The sequence below is a fragment of the Pelodiscus sinensis genome, chromosome 4, assembly GCF_052426305.1.
Source record: "Pelodiscus sinensis isolate ZL-2025 chromosome 4, ASM5242630v1, whole genome shotgun sequence".
Taxonomy (NCBI): Eukaryota; Metazoa; Chordata; order Testudines; family Trionychidae; genus Pelodiscus; species Pelodiscus sinensis.
In genome coordinates, this window is record NC_143055.1 from 124,688,876 (window position 1) to 124,706,585 (window position 17,710).

The window sequence follows — 17,710 nt, forward strand, 5'->3', positions numbered from 1 at the left end:
ATTAATTTTTGTATAGGGAGTAACTGTTTCTTTTATGCTCACAGAGTTTTCCTGTACTTTTATTAAACAACTTTGAATGAAATGGCTTTATTGAAAACAAAACACACAATTCATTTTAAGCCTACAAAATAGGAGTGCTGGATCTTAAAAATCTCACCTGTTTACACAATATATATTTATATTTACACACAGATACATGCATATATTCTCTGAACATTTCTAACACTGTTTCTACATATCTGTACAAAGATTACATTCCCTTTTATTCATTTGGGGTAGTTAAGTTCCAATAGAAACCCCTTAATGTTCTTTTAGCAAATTTGACTGAAGTATCCATAATCAAATTTATCAGATTGTTTCTTTGCCTAGATTATTTACAATCATTCTTTCAGAAAAGGGCCCATTTTTCATTCAGAATGGCTGCAAAGAAATCAAGAATTCTTTTCCTATAATATTTTAGCATTTTCACAACAACTGCTAAATTCCCTCCAGAATCTGTAAAGTTAACTTCTCCCTGGTTCCTTCCCCCCCCCCCCCCTCCGCCTTACAATGCTTGCTTATCTCATAAAATGAAAACTGGCATTGGTTCAGCTATTACCATTTTAAGTATTATTTTAAGGATTTAAATTTCCAATGCCTGTATTTACTGCTTTTTCTCACTTCTGCCACAATGCCTTTAAACTCTCTTATCTTTTGCCTGCCTGCTTGTCTGGGCCTGATCCTCTTTTCCTTGCTGAATGGCCCCTTTCCCTGGACATAGGCTGTTCCATTACCAATTTAGCAAGGGAGGGTGGGCTTGTTCACTAGCCCCAACACCTTCTGGTCCTTTTTCTTAAGCATATTCCTGAAAAATTTGAGAGTGCTGCTTTAACTCTCAGTACCCATCCTTACGGTTGCCAGGTGTCCAGTTTTGAACTGGACAGTCCAGTATTTGAACATTCTGTTCGAGAAACAAGTTGAGAAAATATAAATGTCCAGTATTTTCTAAATAAGATGCAATGTAGATTGTGATATAATGTCAAGTGTGTCCAGTATTTTTGTTGAAACCATCTGGCAACCTTACCCATCCTTAAGGGAAACTAGCCATGTCCTAGTACTGAGGGACATGCATTTCCACCTCTTTACTTCTGCAGCAGAGGCTTTTACATTTTGAAGTTTCATATTTGCATTCTTATATTCAGTCAATTTGAGGAATGCCTCATTACAGGTTTTATAGGAGCCAAATTATGTCTGCTTTTTTTTATTGCTACTTTATTTGAGTTGAGGGCTTTTATATGAAAGTATTTAGCCAAATTTTTTTCTAGGTTTGCAGTTGTGTGGATGTCAGCAAGAGCCTGTTCCATCCATAGGTTATGCCCAAATTTATGCAGGCTTTGTTTAAAAGGAATCTCTTTTATATAATTCAATTTTCTTCCTGATCTCCCTCTCTTATAAGGGTTACTACACCCTCCCTGACCCCAGATTCCCTTTTTCTAAACATTATTGAGAATATTCCCAGCCCACAATGTTACAAAGTATACAAAAACAGTATACAAAACCTCTTACAATGTTGCAAAGCATCCCACAATGTTACAAAGTAAATGTTCCCGACATACAGTGCTTTAAGCAAATATCTCCAACACAGTGTTGCAAATCTGCAATATGACTGGAGGCACTAAGCTCCGTCCTTGTCTTGGGATTCTACGGCCGAGGGTATCTTATACCGGCAATTACTATACCCATTCGTAGTCTGGGGGCAGGGACCCTAAAACTCCCAGAGTCTCAGGACTCTATGGCTGAGGGTATAGATACCTACAAACTCTTTCTTTACTAATTTATCTTAGCACCCTTACCCTGCGAGGGGGAAGCAAAGACTCCAGTGGTCCCCAACCTTTTGGGCGGCCGGGCCCGGGAGTGGAGCTGCTCACATGCCGCGCAGCCAGGGGCGGGGCCGCACAAGCGCCATGTTCCCAGGGCCGGCACCATGCATGTGCTGTGCTCCTGGGGCTGGGGCCACCCATGTGCCTAGGGCTAGCACCGTGCATGTGCCATGCGCCCAGGACAGGGGCCACCCATGCACTGCGTGCCCGGCACCAGCACCACGCATCTGCTACGCGCCAGAGGTGGAGCCAGCTCAGACCATGCGGCGGGTGCACATAAATGCCCTGGCGGGTGCCATGACACCCACAGACACCACATTGGGGACCACTGCTATAATTCATGGGTTCCCAAACTCGGGGGCATGCCCCCTGGGGAGGTGTGAAGAAATTCCAGAGGGGCACGAGGCAACTCAGCCTCTGCCCCCATCAAGTTTTGCTGCCCTGTTCAATTCCTTTTTTTTTTACTCCACAAATTTTGCTGCTATTTTGGGGGGGGGGGGGGATGAGGGTTTTTTAACAATCAAAAAGGGAGGCATGATGCCAAAAATTTTGGGAACCACTGATAATCATTTTTCTAACCCAGGGATTCTACAGCCAGGGGTGTGCACACCTAATTGATTGATCACTGTTCAGTACTCTGTTTCAAGGTTTATCATCGCTTTTTCCACATTTTTCAACATTTATCCTTCATTATCCAGTACATGCTCATGGTATCTTTCCCCCTTTCACAATTCTCCACCAAAAAGTTGTACTTAAAAGTGATGCATGGGATCTTTTCAGGTGGAAAAGGCAAAATGCCACATTTATTGGTAGCACATATATCAAATCAACACTTATCATATGCATATGATATATCTCACACACACACAGTCTTGTTGTTGTTACCAATAGTTGCTCCCCCTAATTGCACTGGCCAGGTGAGTTAGGTGGAGGAAGAGTGGACCCAGGCTTCTGCTGATCCAGATTGGTGCTCCTATTTTGACAAGACAAAAACCCGGGGTCCCTCTACAAGACTTATAGTGTCTTCCCTCTCCTGCAGATCTTCACCAGTTAGTCATCAGATGCATATGCATCATCTGTGAGAGTCATCATATGCATATACAGTTAGACCTCTGTGGCACCTTCTTCTGGGTGGTGTCTCAATGCTGCCACATTGTCCGTCAAAGAGGGTGCTTCCAAAAGCAGGCACTACTGACTCCCAGGGTGTCCATATATCCAGTCTTCTTTCAATGAGCCCACTTCACAGGTCCCATTGTTCTTGGATCTGGCTTTCACCTCCCTCCAATCTTTGCCAGTGCCTTGAGGTGCTTGTTTTTCATGCCTTATCCATTCACACCTCGTTCACTCAACTGGACAATCAATTAAGCAAAAGAGGGTACAAAGTCTACAAGATACAAGGTTTCTATGTGTAAAGACTTAATGCAAAGTTTCTATGTTCTATAGGAAAGTATACAAAGTTTCTATATAAAAGGACTTAATGCAACAAAGCTAAAGACTTATTACAATGCTAAAAAGACCATAGAAAGTTAAAATAAACATTTCAATGAGGAAATAATTAATACAGAGATTAATGAGACATATCTACACAGCTGCCTGCCTAAAAAAACAGATGACTTTGTTAGTCAGAATTCTGCTCACCCTGTGACCTTTTGGCAGTGTGGCTAATGATACAGGGGTTTGAGGTTTGCCTCTGGGAATGCTGGTGGTAATAAGCTCTGCCTGTAGATGGATGGGTATGATAGGTCACTCTTTGCCTCCTATGGCTAAGGGAAGGTATAAAAAGAGAGATGGGGGAATTCTAGTAATCCCTTTGAGGCCCTGTGCTGCAAAATTTGCATCTGGATTTTAATGTTTCCGATGTTCGGAACCATGTCTATAATTAATTGCAGCCAGCTTGACTGTGATGAAGGTGTTTGTTCCATTTCTGAATACTCCCTTTCCCAGCTCTCCCAAACTGCGCACCTTGGCAAGAGGTTTGTCTCCAGGCTTCTTGAGATTCGGTGGCACCAGAACCGACTTCTTGATCTTTGATCCAGAGAAGAATTCAACTTTAGAAGAGAGAGACTTGTGGGAACTGCAGGTGAATCAAGGTAAAACCAGTGGGAACATATTAACTATGAAAATGTCTTTGATTTCAATTAATAAAAACATGAAAAACGTGCTTTAAAGCATGGTGCAGCCACAGTAGGACAGCAGCGGTCAGAATGCTCAACTGGGCAGCTTTCAGATCCATCCTCACATGTCAATGGACAAGCCTCATGTTGACAGGCACGTTCTGCATCCCTCAGGTCTAGCTCCTAGCTGCTGGGAGAGGCAAGCACAGATGAGTGGAACCTGCCATAGAGTTACCACTAAGTGAAGCCTCCAACTTACTGGGCCCAGTGCGTTTTAGGAGTTTCTTCTCTGCATGGGTCATTGGAAGTGTCTTTCTTCCTATCACTTCCCAGTACATCACAGTCTGCGGGCCGCCCTTTCTCCATCATCTGGCTCCATAGCTTTCTTTACATTATGAGCTCTGGCAGGGACTTTGTGTGAACAAAGCCTAGCACGTTCTGATTGGTACCAGAGTACAAAAAACAAATGATGACAATTGAGAGGCAGGGTGGAGAACTGGTCACATTAGAGGCAGAATCCCTACCTAACAGATGGGAAATCTCTCTCTACTGAGCTACAGTTCCATACAATGTCATCCGAACAGTGTTCCCAGCCTCTGCCCTCACTAGTAAGAACTGGAAAATTACAGCACCATCCAAACACTAAACCACTAGCTGAAAAACAAAATAGGTGGAAGAGAGGAGATTATTTTGCTTTACCTTCTTGGGTGGGATGAAAGGCCAATGTCCAGGTATGTCGTCCACTCTGTCCACTTCCAGTGACATGGAAGGAACCACGGCTGTCCTAGGAGACAGAGGCTTACTACATGTTCCATGGTTTACTTCCAGTAACTTTAAGAGAAGCAGAGTTAGGACAACATTGAATGGTTTAGAAAATCCCACCCTTATATTTAAATAGCACGGATAGCTTTTTAAAAAGAAATTCCACCATTTACTTCTGGACAGGAGGCTTGCATGTGCCAATTTTAGCCTCTGCTGAATTTCGCTGAGAATTTAACCACCTAAAGTTGGGTTCACTGATGAAAAATCATTCTGTACAGTGGAATGATAGTAGTGTTAAACTGAAATATTTCCTATACTTTTCCCTGCTCTCCTTCATTGTTTATGAATGTTTACTGTCTGACAGTGCTGGTGTAGGTTTATGGATTCAGTCCTGTGGTGTGTGTGGGGTTTTTTTTTTTAAATACTGCCTGATGGACAAACTTAACATTTCCAGAACTTCTGCCAAGACTCTTGTAATGAGATCAGCAGTTCTCACTGCGTCAAGCAGGAAGTGTGTTTTTTCCTGTTTTGTTCAAAATGAGCTGCTGACCTCAGTTACTTCTCGCACTGAGGGTCTTTATTAAAATGGTACATTGCCTGACTAGTTTCTTTACATACAAGATTTAAAGGCATTAGCATGATCACTCAGAGAAGTACCTCCAGCAATAACCCATGTATCAAATCAAAGCCACCTATAGTCCTAATTCACCATATTCCAGCACAATCTGTCTGTCTCCACTCTAAATGTTTTAAAGAAAGGATGTGCTTTACACACATCTAAGCTCTTTCCAGTAAAGGAAATATTTTTGTTAAGTGGCAAAAATCTTAAAACCAGTGGAAATGCAGTACCATCAATGTAAGTACTAAATATGCTTAGATGTTGATAACATGACTGTCTTTATTTTGATTTTAGAGTGGGGAAAATATCAATCCAATCATTCTCCTTTCTTTAATGTTTAACATATCGAACTTGGTAGGAGGATTTAGCCTACAGAAATTCATGAATGAGCAGCTCTGTACAAACGTAACTGTTTCTTTATGTGGCATACAATTCTCCATTTATTGTAGCCTAAGCACAATATCATATTGTGACTGTTGTGGGGGATTTTTTTGGGGTCTGCAGGTATTTGTGGAGTAAGATCCATTCCAACAACTGTGGAGGAGCTACTGCTATCTCAGTGGCCCATCCAGGAGAAGACACTCCTTAAGGAACAGGCCTGGAAAAAATACGAAAACACTACCATTACAAGTAAGATGGTTACGACAGTACCTGTTAATTGGAAGGTCTTTCTTGTGCTGTAACATGCAATGGGGAGGTTGCAAAACTATTTGAGTTCTTGGATAAAATTTTCAAAAGCAGCTTTGACAGCAGGGCTCCTAAATGCCTTTGAAAGTTTAAATAGATAAGGTAGGTGAGGTAATATCTTTTATTGGACCAACTTCCCTTGGTGAGAGCTACAAGCTTTTGAGACACACAGAGCTCGCCTTCAGGTCTGAAGCTCTGTGTGACTTGAAAGTGTGTCTCTCACCAAGGGTATGTCTACACTACAGCATTATTTTGAAATATCTAATTTTGAAATAGTTAATTTCAATGTGTCTACACACAAAATGCATTTTGAAATAGCTTTTTGCTATTTCGAAATAGTGTGTCCACACTGATTGGACGCTGAATCGCATAGGCTCCCAATTTTGAAATAAGCATCTACATAGCACTTATTTTGAAATAGCAATTTCAAAATTGGTCCTATTCCTCATGGAATGAGGTTTACCAATTTTGAAATAAGCCCTCCACTATTTCGAATTAATTTCAAAATAGCAGTCAGCTTGTGTAGACGCTAGGAAAGTTATTTCGAAATAACAGCTGTTATTTTGAAATAACTTTGCTGTGTAGATATACCCCCACAGAGCTGGTCCAATAAAAGATATTACCTCACCCATCTTGTCTCTCTAGTATCCTGAACCGATGTTGCCTATGGCAACTTTGAAAGTTTGTCATTGAGCTGCATCTGAAAATGTTCCCAGTAGTGTCTATTTTCTCTTTAGTCATTTGCACTTGGCATTGACAGGATATTCGGCATCTTGTAGGATAAGACCTTGAAATTATAAAATTGGGGGCTGTAATGCGCTACATACATCTTCAGCACTAAGAAAATAAATAGGCTGTATATTTGTTCTATGTCAACTGGCACTTCAAAACTGTGAGGAAAATAATCCCCTCCCCCACTTTCATCTTACAGGAAGTACAGTGGACATTCTGTATAGTTTTGCAAAGTGTTCAAAGCTGGATTTGATCTTTGGTCTTAATGCCTTACTCCGAAAAGATGGCTTGCAGTGGGATAGTTACAATGCTCAGTTGCTCTTGGATTATTGTGCTTCCCAACATTACGACATGTCTTGGGAACTTGGGAATGGTAAGTGCAGGTCATGAGGTGTGTGTGTGTGGTTAGTCATAGTAAGTTTCAGATAAGCATGAGATGAGGTAAGTAGAGAAGCCCTCTTTACCTAAGACCCAGGAGGTTGTGAGCCTGCCTGTGAGTTTTGACTGATGTCAAGACTACTCTACAAAATTAAGGCAACCTAACTTACTTTGACATATAGCAGGGATGGGCAAAATACAGCCTGTGAGCTGAATCAAGCCTGTCATGGTCCCAGGGCCTAGCAGGAGCCACAGGCAGGCTCCCTGCCTGCCACGCTCCTGCACGCTACTCAGAGCAGCTGGCTGCAGTGGCCATGTACTCTCTGTGTGCCACATGCTGGAGGAGGGAGCTTTGTGTGCTTGCTCTCTCTGCCCCCAGCACAATCTTGCAGCTCCCATTGGCCAGAAACTGGCCAATGGGAGCTGCTGGGGCCATGCTTGCAGCACAGGAAGTGCACAGAGGACCCTTCCTCCCCGCCAAAGGGCACAGACCTCACAGAGATGCACATGACTCCTGCAGTCACCAGCTCTGAGTGACATTTGAGGGTGCAACAGGTAGGGAGCCTGCTGGGCTGCTGGCTGGGAGGTGCCTAAGGTAACCACCTCCTGGCCAAAGTCTCCACCTAGCACCCCAGCCACTCCATCTCCATAACCCTCTGCTCCACTGCCTGCACCCCTGTCCCAGGTGACAACTCCTTCCCAGACCCAATACCTCCTCCTCTACCCTACCTCCAGGTCAGAATCCTCTCTTGCACCCATACCCCTCTCAGACCCTGGAACAAGCTCCTCCTGCCTTAGGTCACAACCCAAACCTCTACACCCCATCCTGCACTCCTATTCCAAGTCACAACCCCCTTTCAGATCCTGCACCCCCCCCTACATGCCTCCTCCAAGTTGAAATCCTCTCCTGCATCCCACCTCAATCCCAGACCCTGCACCACCTCCAATAACATCAGGAGTGGCCCCCTCCGCATCAAAAATTATTGCACAGCCCTGGCATATGGCCACCACAGTAATTACATCACTTGTGAGTGTCCACACATTGCTCCTTGTGTAAGCAGTGTGTATCCTCACTAGGAGCATTGGTTTCGATTGTACTGTCAGTGTGGGGAATTGTGTGATCGCTCCTGAAAGCCAGTAACAGTTAATAAAGCAAAGCAGTGTCTACATGCTGAGTTGACCTAACTACATTTACCTTGACTGTATGCTGCTTATGAAGGTGAAGTTAAGTCAGTGTACCAGGGCAGTTACAGTAGCAGGAGCAAAATTTAAGTGTGGACACTTCCGTAGTTAGGTCAATGTAAGATACCTTGAGTTGACCTAACTCTGTAGAGTAGACCAGACCTCAGAGGGCAAAGAAAAGGGTTTTTTGCTAAACTTTTGGGCAGGGGGATGTGTCTGGGTGAAGGGGGGATACCCAGAAACTGAGGAAAGAATAGAGAAAGAGGCAGAGGCAAAAACCAGGAAAACCAGGCTGTTGCTGGTGGGCAAAGCTTAAAGAAAGCTCAAGACATGGTTTTGCATCTGTTGGCTAAAGAGACTTGGGTCTGTATGCTAAGACACTGCTCCTTTTTGTTCTTCATTCCGCCTGCATTCAGAGAAACAGGACTTTGTTTGCTCCTTTTAAATAAACAAGATTGCATCAAAGAAAATACCCCATTACTACTAATTTCTGCTCACAACAGGAACATCCTCAGGGCCCCAAACTTTGCGTAGCTGCTTCGGTTGAAAGGGGCCGCAGTATTTTGTACAACTGCAGAAATGCAGAATTTGGGCTTGTATTTTGCACTCTTTTGCAAACTGAACTATAAGGCTCTAGAATTTTAATTGGTGTCAGATGGTTTCACAGTTAGAGATGGGGAGAATCACAGCTTTGGGCTATGTAGCTCCGCAATGGTACTGGCTGCTGTCAGAGACAGGAATCTGGACTAGATGGACTGTTGGTCTGACCCAGAACATTGATAGCAGCAATCCATTAGGGAGCCACAGTGGGAAGAAGTAAATTAGGGGAGCAGTGCTGGGGTCCAGAACAGCAGGATGTCAGCCAATGCCCCCCCAGTCACTATTGCTAAGTGGGAAGAGATCTGGGGTCATGCGGGTAAAGGGAAAGAGCAGTTATATACAGAGTTTAGCAATGGGCTGGCTAGCGGTATATTAGGCTGTCTTAAGAGGGAGCAGGAGAAGAGACTTTGGGATCAGGTGAGGAGGGAGACAAGTAGTGGAACACAGCAGAAGTAGGATCACTAATAACAGAAGGTGGGGACAGGCTGTCTGGGTTGAGAAGAGAGGCATAGCAGGCCAAGAAATGGGAGAGAGCAAGGCCATGATGGAAATATTTACTACCATGTGGCAATGGCCAGTCACTTTTACAATGAAAAATTTGTAGGAACAGCTCTGAGGGCTTGATTTATTTTGATTGAATTGTTTTCAATCACTTCACTGTAAAGTGCTTTGAGATCTTCAGCTGAAAGGCGCTATAGAAGTGCAGGAGAGCATCATGTTTGTTCAGACTAATTTGGATGGAAGTCTGGAAAACAGACTATATGCAACAATCCATTTCTGGGGGGAGTGGTCTCCTGTAGGTGTAATATTTCCTATCTCTTACGTCATAGCATATCTACTGCCCAATTGTATAGATAACCAGGGCCGTCCTTAGGATTTATGGTGCCCTACGCGAGATTATTAAACTGCTGCCCCTATGCCTGACTTGCTCTTCCACCCCCACTCCCTCCTCTTCCCAAAAATCCCAGCAGCCAATCCCTTCCCTCAGACTGTGCTGCAGGCAGTTCATTCGGCTCTCTAGGACCCAGCCCTGCTGTTACATGCTCTACTGCTTCCTGTCATAGGCATGTGCAGCACATTTCATAGGGTGTGCACCCAAAGAATTTTTTTAAATGTACTCTTTGACCCCCCATTAGCCACACGCCTGACCCCTGTTAGCCACGCGTCTGGAGGCAACACTCTTGGGGCAAGATGGACACATGACCAAAAGTAAAAGGTGTCATGTGATTCCCCCCCCCCCCAAGGACTTTTCCCACCATCCTCCTACCAATAGGGATTAGATTGGCCCCTACCAAACCCCCCTCATGCAACTATCCTGCAATTGCATTAACCCAATGTGTGTGACATTAACTTGAGGGGTGGAGAGGCTGGGGGAAGCGTTCCATGTCAGGCTGTGTCTACATTGGCATGATCTTGCGCAAAAGCAGCCGCTTTTGTGCCAAAACTTGCTGCCTGTCTACACTGGCCACGAGTTCTTGCGCAAGAACACTGACGTTCTAATGTATGAAATCAGGGCTTCTTGAACAAGAACTATGATGCTCCCGCTCAGGAATAAGCCCTTTTGTGCAACTGTTCTTGCGCAAGAGGCCAGTGTAGACAGGCAACATGAATTTCTTGCGCAAGAAAGCCCTGTGGTTAAAATGACCATCAGAGCTTTCTTGCGCAAGAGATCGTCTACACTGGCATGGATGCTTTTGTGCAAAAGCACATCTCTCGCGCAAACGCACATGCCAGTGTAGACGCTCTCTTCTGGAAGAGTTTTTGCACAAGAACTCTTCTGCAAAAGAGTTCTTGTGCAAAATCATGCCAGTGTAGATGTAGCCTAAGAGTTTCCTCCCATGAGCAAAATGAATTTTGTGTTGTGCACCAGTACTGAGTTCATGTGGCTTGTTTGGATGTGCCACAGTGGCACCCAAGTTATTAATAGATATCTTATAAACCTCTACCTTTCCCTCTGCTGCCATGTCTCCTTCCCTTGCTCCGTCAGTTCCCCTGGTGCCTGCTGTCCCCAACCCCCCACCCTCCTCTGCTGTCCTGACTCCTGCCCTTCTCACTGCCCTTAGCCTTCCTGAGACCTGCCTCCCTCCACCAGCCCTTCTCCCCCCTGTGCCCACTCCTCCAGTAGCCCCATTCTGATCATGTGAGCTACCCCTCCTCATCCCCTCTCCTAACACCTCCCTCTACACACTTGTCCTGCCTCTCTCCTCTGGTGCTGGTCTCTCCCCTGCAGGTGTCTGCCCTTCTTCTTCACCCCCAGAATCTCCTGGCACCTGCACCTTCCCTTACCCCTGCACCCTCCTGGTGCCTCCCCCTTCCCTTACTGCCCCGCCCCCTTTGCCCTCTTTTTCCCAGATGCCCAGCCCCTCACCACTCGCTGCCCCATTCCTCTCCTGCCCCTCTGTGCCCTCACACGACTTGCTCCATCCCCGCCTTTCTCATGCCCACCCCTTCTTTTAAGCCTTCTCCCCAGCACCTCCCCTTCTCCCCTTTAGCTCCCAATGCCCTTCCCCTCTCCTCTCCCAGCATCACCCTGTCCCCCCTCCCACTGACACCTCCCCCTCCTGCCCTTTTCCTCATTGTCTCCACTTGCCCCCCCGCATTAGTCTCTCCTGCACCCCAGCCCCTTGAAGCCTTCCCCTTTCTTCTCCTGACCTGTCCCCTCCCATCAGCACAAGCCCCTTCCTCTCGCACCCCTCCGCCTCGCCTCACTTACCTTCTGCCTTGCCGTTTGCAGGGCTGGAGTCTGCTGCGGTCGGGCCCCAGAAGTCCCCACAGCCCAGGCTCCCGACCACATGCTGGAGCTGGAGCCAGAGCTGGGCCGCTCGGTGCTCACAGCCCCGGCCCATCACAACACGGACGGTCCCGCCCTAGCGAGGCTCTGCTCCCCCGCGCCCTGCTCGGCGCGTTTCCTTCTGAGGTGCGGCTTGGCTGTTTTTAAAAATGGCACCGCAACGCCAAGCCGCGTGTGACCCTGCCCCTGGCGTAGCCCTGGCTCCTTCCGGCGCTGCCGCCTGGGTTGATAGCTTCCCTTCTCCAGACAGGGTCAGCTTGCCGGCCTCCTCTCCGGAGTCCCTCGGCCCGGTGGGGTCTTCTGGTGGGGCCATAAGAGCTGGCAGTGCCCCAGTGGCTCCAGTGCAGAGCGCACATGTATGCTTCCCCTCCATGCCGGGCCGGCAGAGTGGTGCCCCAGAAAGCGTGGTGCCCTACGCGACTGCATACTCCGCGTATGTCTAAGGATGGCTCTGTAGATAACCTTCTGTAAGTTGGTTGGTTCTTATTGCTGTGCACATGTTGAATGCTCATATGTTGTTCTAAAATGCTTCTAAGGAACAGTCTGTGTGTGTTTGTGTTTCTTTCAGAGCCAAACAGTTTCAGAAAGAAATCCGGCATCTATATTGATGGTTTCCAACTAGGGCAAGACTTTATTCATCTGTATCATCTTCTGAGAAACTACAGCAGTTACAGGAATTCAAAATTGTATGGCCCTGATGTAGGTCAACCACGGAAAAACACTCAGAAATTGTTGAAGAGGTAACAAAACAGAAACCTGTCATCACAGGCTTGATAAGAGAAGGCAGTAAATGGAGTGTAGAATGCAGACATGCCCAGGAGGTAGGACTGAGAATGTAAGGGGTCTGATTCTATAGTTGGACCATGCCTAAGGTGTTAGGATACTGAAAAATTAGATTTAAGAATTGATTTTAGGAGGGAGGGGTTGGAAAACTAGCGTCAACAACTATCTGCCAATCGGAGTGTGAATGAAATCTTAACTGATTTGCAAGACATTACAGGCTAAATCTCAGCTAGTGCAAGTTGGCTCAGTTCTACTGATGTAAACAAGGAGCTACTCTGATTTGTGGCAGAAATTCACTAATCCACACATCTTTCAGTCAATACCAAAAAAGTGTCCCAACCCCCCATTTTTCAGCAACAAAAGTTTGATTTAGTAACACAATTTGCAAAATATTTTTCAGTATGTATAGTGTACTGTGAAATATTACCAGAAATAAGTGGCATAAATTGAGTATAATATGTGCAACAAATTTTAAAAATGAACTCAAGGGAAGGAGGAGGATTGGGCAGGATATTATGAATATTGTTTTTGGTTTACGTTAGGGAGTCTAAAACGTAAAGCGTAACTGTGGTAAGATTACAATGCTTGTATAATGAAAAGCTTGTGTGTTAGGTTTTTATGCATCTGATATCAGTCCAAACCCCCCAAATCTACTTCTGCTATAGTCACTAAATGCTGTTTAAATAAAAGCTTTAAATAGTACCGTGCATGTGAGAATCTCAGAATACTGCCCAAACATGAATTAATCCTCAATAATCCACTAATGTAGGGAAATGCTATCTAACCCCATTTTATAGGTGAGGTAGACTGAGGCCCAGCAAGATTGAGTGACTTGCTCAAGATCACTCAGCGAGTCATTCTTAGAGCCAAGATTAGAATCTAAACATTTCTGGTTTCCAGGCCAGGGCTTGGTGTAGTTGACTCTGCTGGTGTGGTATTTGTGCTCATTATCAGCACTCTGATTTCAGTACTGTGTCTCCAAGTTTCTGCAGCTCTGTTGTGTGCTCAGTCAGTGTCATGAATAATAATGAAATGATACCTTTTGTTTATTGACAGCTTCTTGAAATCAGGAGGGAAAGTAATTGATTCTGTCACTTGGCATCAGTAAGTATTCAGTATCTATTCAGCTGCTATAGTATAAGTAGATACAGATTTTTGTGAAGCATTATTGATTTTAAATACAGCAACAGCGTAGCTGGAAAAACGGTTAAAACCGCTCCTGATCAACCCGCTCACTGTGGCACTCTCTTCCCTTCTGGTGGCGGGTATGCCACAGAGAGAAGTTGATGATGACTTTACATACAAAGTGGGGTCCTTTAGCACAATCAGTAGGCAGGACTTGGGAACCTTTTTTGGCTGCTGACTCACAGAAAAATCAGTTGGGACTGCACAAAAAAATCCACCTCCCAGACGGGGCCTTCGACTGAGAAGCAGAAAAACACTCCCCACGTTCCCCTCATACACTAGAGCCTAAGAGGGCCTGGGCTAGTAGGTTTTGTGGGCCTCCCTAGGCTCTGGGATGGGGCCAAAACCAAGGGGGTTCAGTATGTGGAGGGGGTTGCTGGGAAGTGGGCTTGGGGTGTGGGGTCTGGGTGGGAGGTAGGATGCAGGAGTCGGCTGAGGATTTGGGAAGGTGGTAGGGGGCAGGAGTGGGCTGAGACTGGGGAGAGGGGGCAGGAGCAGGCTGAGGGTGCAGAGTCTGGGGCATGGGGAGGGGAGCACTTACCTGGCATGCTTCTCAGGGACGCACATGGATCCGTGTCCCCCGCCGCTCCAGGCACCAGTCTCTGCTGCTCCTATTGGCCGTGATTACAGCCAATTGGACTGGTGGTGGAAAGGCCTCCAGGCAGTGCTTTGCTGAGCCGCTATTTCCCCAGCCAGGAGGAGAAGGTGGAGCACAGTGCACAGAGCCACTTCCTCCCCACACCAGGCAGAGCCCATGGGTTGGATCCAATTCTGTCTTGCCTGACTCCAGCCCACAAGACTCAGGGCATCCCCCCCCGCCCCAACATCAGGGAGCCAGCGTGGGGAGGCTGTGGGTCTGGAGCACCAGCGCAGGCTTCCCAATGCTGGGGGGAGCCCCGAGGTCCAGATCCAGGCAAGCCAGTGGCTGGATTTGGCCCTCCCGACCATTGTTCCACAGTCCCGCAGGAAGGCCACAAGTTCCTAAAAACATAAGTCCCAGGTGCAGTACTCGCTGCCAGTGACTCACCTGGCAGTGTAGTGTTACACTGACACCGAGTTAACAATACCCGCCTTTACTTTTGTTCTTCTTTCATTAAAAGATGCAGGACCCTTTCTTGTTATCCAGCTGAACATGGGGGTTATCATAGTAGTGAGCAGGCTGTGCAGGATCAGACCTTAAAAACTGATTAATCAAAAGTTTCTCATATTTCAAAAGGAATCACCAATACAGCTTGTTGCAACAGTGTTGTTCTGCAAGGCTTTGCATGTGAAAAGGGGAGGGTAGCACATTGTTGGAAGTGAATTATTAATGCTCAAAAGCCAGCAAAGGATTTAATTGGCAGCATTTGTAAACACAGATTTTTTTCTTAATTTTTATCAGGTTTGCTTGTGAAGTGTCGATGGAACCAGACTTTTGATAATTCTTTCATGGAAGTTTTGTGTCTTTTTCCAAAATGCTAGTCTGTTTCTTCTCCTTTCCACCATGCTGATGTATCCCATGTCTCTTACAATTCGGTGAATGAGGTTTCTGCTGTGATTTTACCTCTGTTTTTCCCAGTTCTGAATAAACAGGATATATCCAGAGAAGAGATTTTTAAAATGCTAGGATCATCTAACAGGCCACTTAGCACGCAAGAGGTCCCTATATCGCTGCCAAGCAGTGGCTCTGTAGCTCTAGCAGAGATGGAAAGATGTAGTGGTATTCCTGAGCATTTTATAATCTAAGCATGGCCAAGAGCATCTTTACCATGGCCATGTACAGGGCTCCATGTAATTATTAAATCTACATAAGCAATGATCACAAAAGAGATACTTTAATTGTGCTAAGATGGATCCAAGAAATCATAGCAGGTAAATTGTTCAAAGCAAAACAGGGAATTAAGCAGTTTTCCTGAACAGGAAAAAATATTTTTCCAATGGACAAGTTCAGGTGGGCTTTTGCTTATGATGCGTTTGAAGAGGCAGAAACAATGACATGTTCAGACAGAGCAGCAGCCCAGGTTGTCTCAAAACTCCACAAATGCACTTTTTAATAACTTTTTGATCAAGGTTTTATAAAACTAATTAGTAAAAATCTATACAAGTGAACCCTCTAAGATATTTCACGATATGCAGGAAGTCTGCCTTAGTAACAGAACCAGCAACTAATGTAGAAAAGGGATTTTGATATAGAACTCCACAGTGGGGAGTGTTGGAATATTTTAGGACATTCAGGTTCTGTGTGAATGAGGAAAAGCTATTTAAGAGAGGCAGTGTTTGCTTTATGATCTAAGATTAAAAATCAGTTTCTTTACTGGCCAAATCTTGTTTGAGTTTCGGTTTGCTTGTAGAAGGTGATAGCCTCAAAACACCGGTAACAGCCTCTGCACTCTTCAAGGTAGTTTTTATGTCAACAGATTTTTTTTTAAGGTCAAACATAGTAATGCTGAACCCAGGATTGGCAGCTAAGCGAAGCAGGGGGCAGACTTATGCATTTTTAAATGTACTTCCAAAGGTGAACCACAAAGCAAGAAGGAAAGCATGTCTATGTTACTGTATAAAGAAAATCTCAAAGTTATTTCTATTCCATTCCCTCCATTTGCACACAAATGTACTTTCTTTTCTGACCATTACATTAGGAATATCAGGCTTTGACTTCCTGTTGTGGGTGGATGGCCTTAGGGTATGTCTACACTACAGAGGGTTTTTTTGGAAAAACGAATGTTTTTCCGAAAAAACTTCACTTATGTCCACACTGCAATCACGTTCTTTTGAGGGAAAAAAAAATCAAAAGAACCGAGGGGTTTTACCGACACTGGTAAACCTCTTTCCTGCAAGGAAGAAGCCTTATTCCAAAAGAGCTCTTTCGGAAAAAGGTGTGTGTGGATGGGGAAGAGGGAGTTCTTTCGCAAGAAGAAAAAGCACAGGTGCCTTGGTGGCCACTCCGTCCATAGCTTACATGCAAGATAGCATTCACACAGAATGGATGCTATCTGTCAAAAAAGCAGATTGCTTTTTCAATGCACTCTCACAGTGTAGACACTGTCTTTCGGAAGAAGTTTTTTTAGAATATCTGTTCTGGAAAAGCTTCTTCCAAAAGAAGCCTGCAGTCTAGACATAGTGATTTTGTGGAGAGCTGTAATGGTAACACCACAACAGCTTGTAATCAGAGATGTTGAATTTTCCCAACCCATAAGGCAGGCCTGACTTAACACCCCTCGCCTCCTTTAGTTGCTGAAGGGGAAAGATGTAGCCTTTTGGGGATGTTATTGTTACTTCCAAAGTCTTTCAGCTAAAATAAGGATCTAATATAAATAACAACTTTATTTTTTTTCTGTTTATCTTTATACATTAGTGGTTTTCAACTTGTGTGCAGCCCTGGGGTCTACAGACTGTGTTATATTTCCAAAGGGGTTCACAAATGAAAAAAAGGTTAAAATCATTGTTCTACAGCATAAAGGAGCAGTACAGGCCACACACATATCTATCAGTAAACTTTTAATGATTTGGGATCTAGATTTTAGAAAGTTGGGTTGATCACAATTTTATAATGTATAAAATTCAGTGGTTGATGACCAGCAACTAGTATACATGCACAGGCAATAAAACTAAGAGAAGACAGCATTGAGATGAATAACTATATCAAGAAACAAAGTTCTTTAGATCATGCTTTGTAATACTGCATCATTTATTTTTGCTTGCTGAGGGTGCCTCTTATCTTTTCAGTTACTATGTAAATGGACGAAGTGCTACCAGAGAGGATTTCTTGAGTCCTGAAGTGCTGGAAACCTTTATCACAGCAGTAACAGATGTTCTTCAGGTACAATGTTATGTTAAATCAGTGGTCCCCAACCTTTTCAGGTTGGCGGGCGCCAGCGGGCGTGGCCGTTCGCCCGCCGGGCGCCAGGGGGCGGGGACACTTGCCCGCCCGGGGCGGCCCCCCCCCAGCCACATGCCTGGGGGCGGGGCCCCCCCATAGCCACGTGCCCGGGGCCGGCGCCCCCCGACAAGCGCCGCGCGCCCGGGGCCGGCGCGCCCT

General features: G+C 45.2%; 1 protein-coding gene across 3 annotated transcripts in view; it reads left to right on the forward strand.

Moving 5' to 3' along the window:
• The window catches only part of HPSE (heparanase), a 35,839-nt gene that overhangs the window by 6,665 nt on the left and 11,464 nt on the right, over positions 1 to 17,710 (forward strand). For 2 of the 3 annotated variants that reach the window (XM_075929505.2, XM_014570808.4), the window contains exons 2-7: positions 3,804 to 3,949; positions 5,859 to 5,984; positions 6,973 to 7,146; positions 12,293 to 12,464; positions 13,564 to 13,611; positions 17,398 to 17,491. In XM_075929505.2, the coding sequence (XP_075785620.2) occupies positions 3,804 to 3,949; positions 5,859 to 5,984; positions 6,973 to 7,146; positions 12,293 to 12,464; positions 13,564 to 13,611; positions 17,398 to 17,491 (760 nt within the window). The remainder of the gene's footprint in view (positions 1 to 3,803; positions 3,950 to 5,858; positions 5,985 to 6,972; positions 7,147 to 12,292; positions 12,465 to 13,563; positions 13,612 to 17,397; positions 17,492 to 17,710) is intronic. The other variant, XM_075929506.2, reaches the window with a different exon arrangement.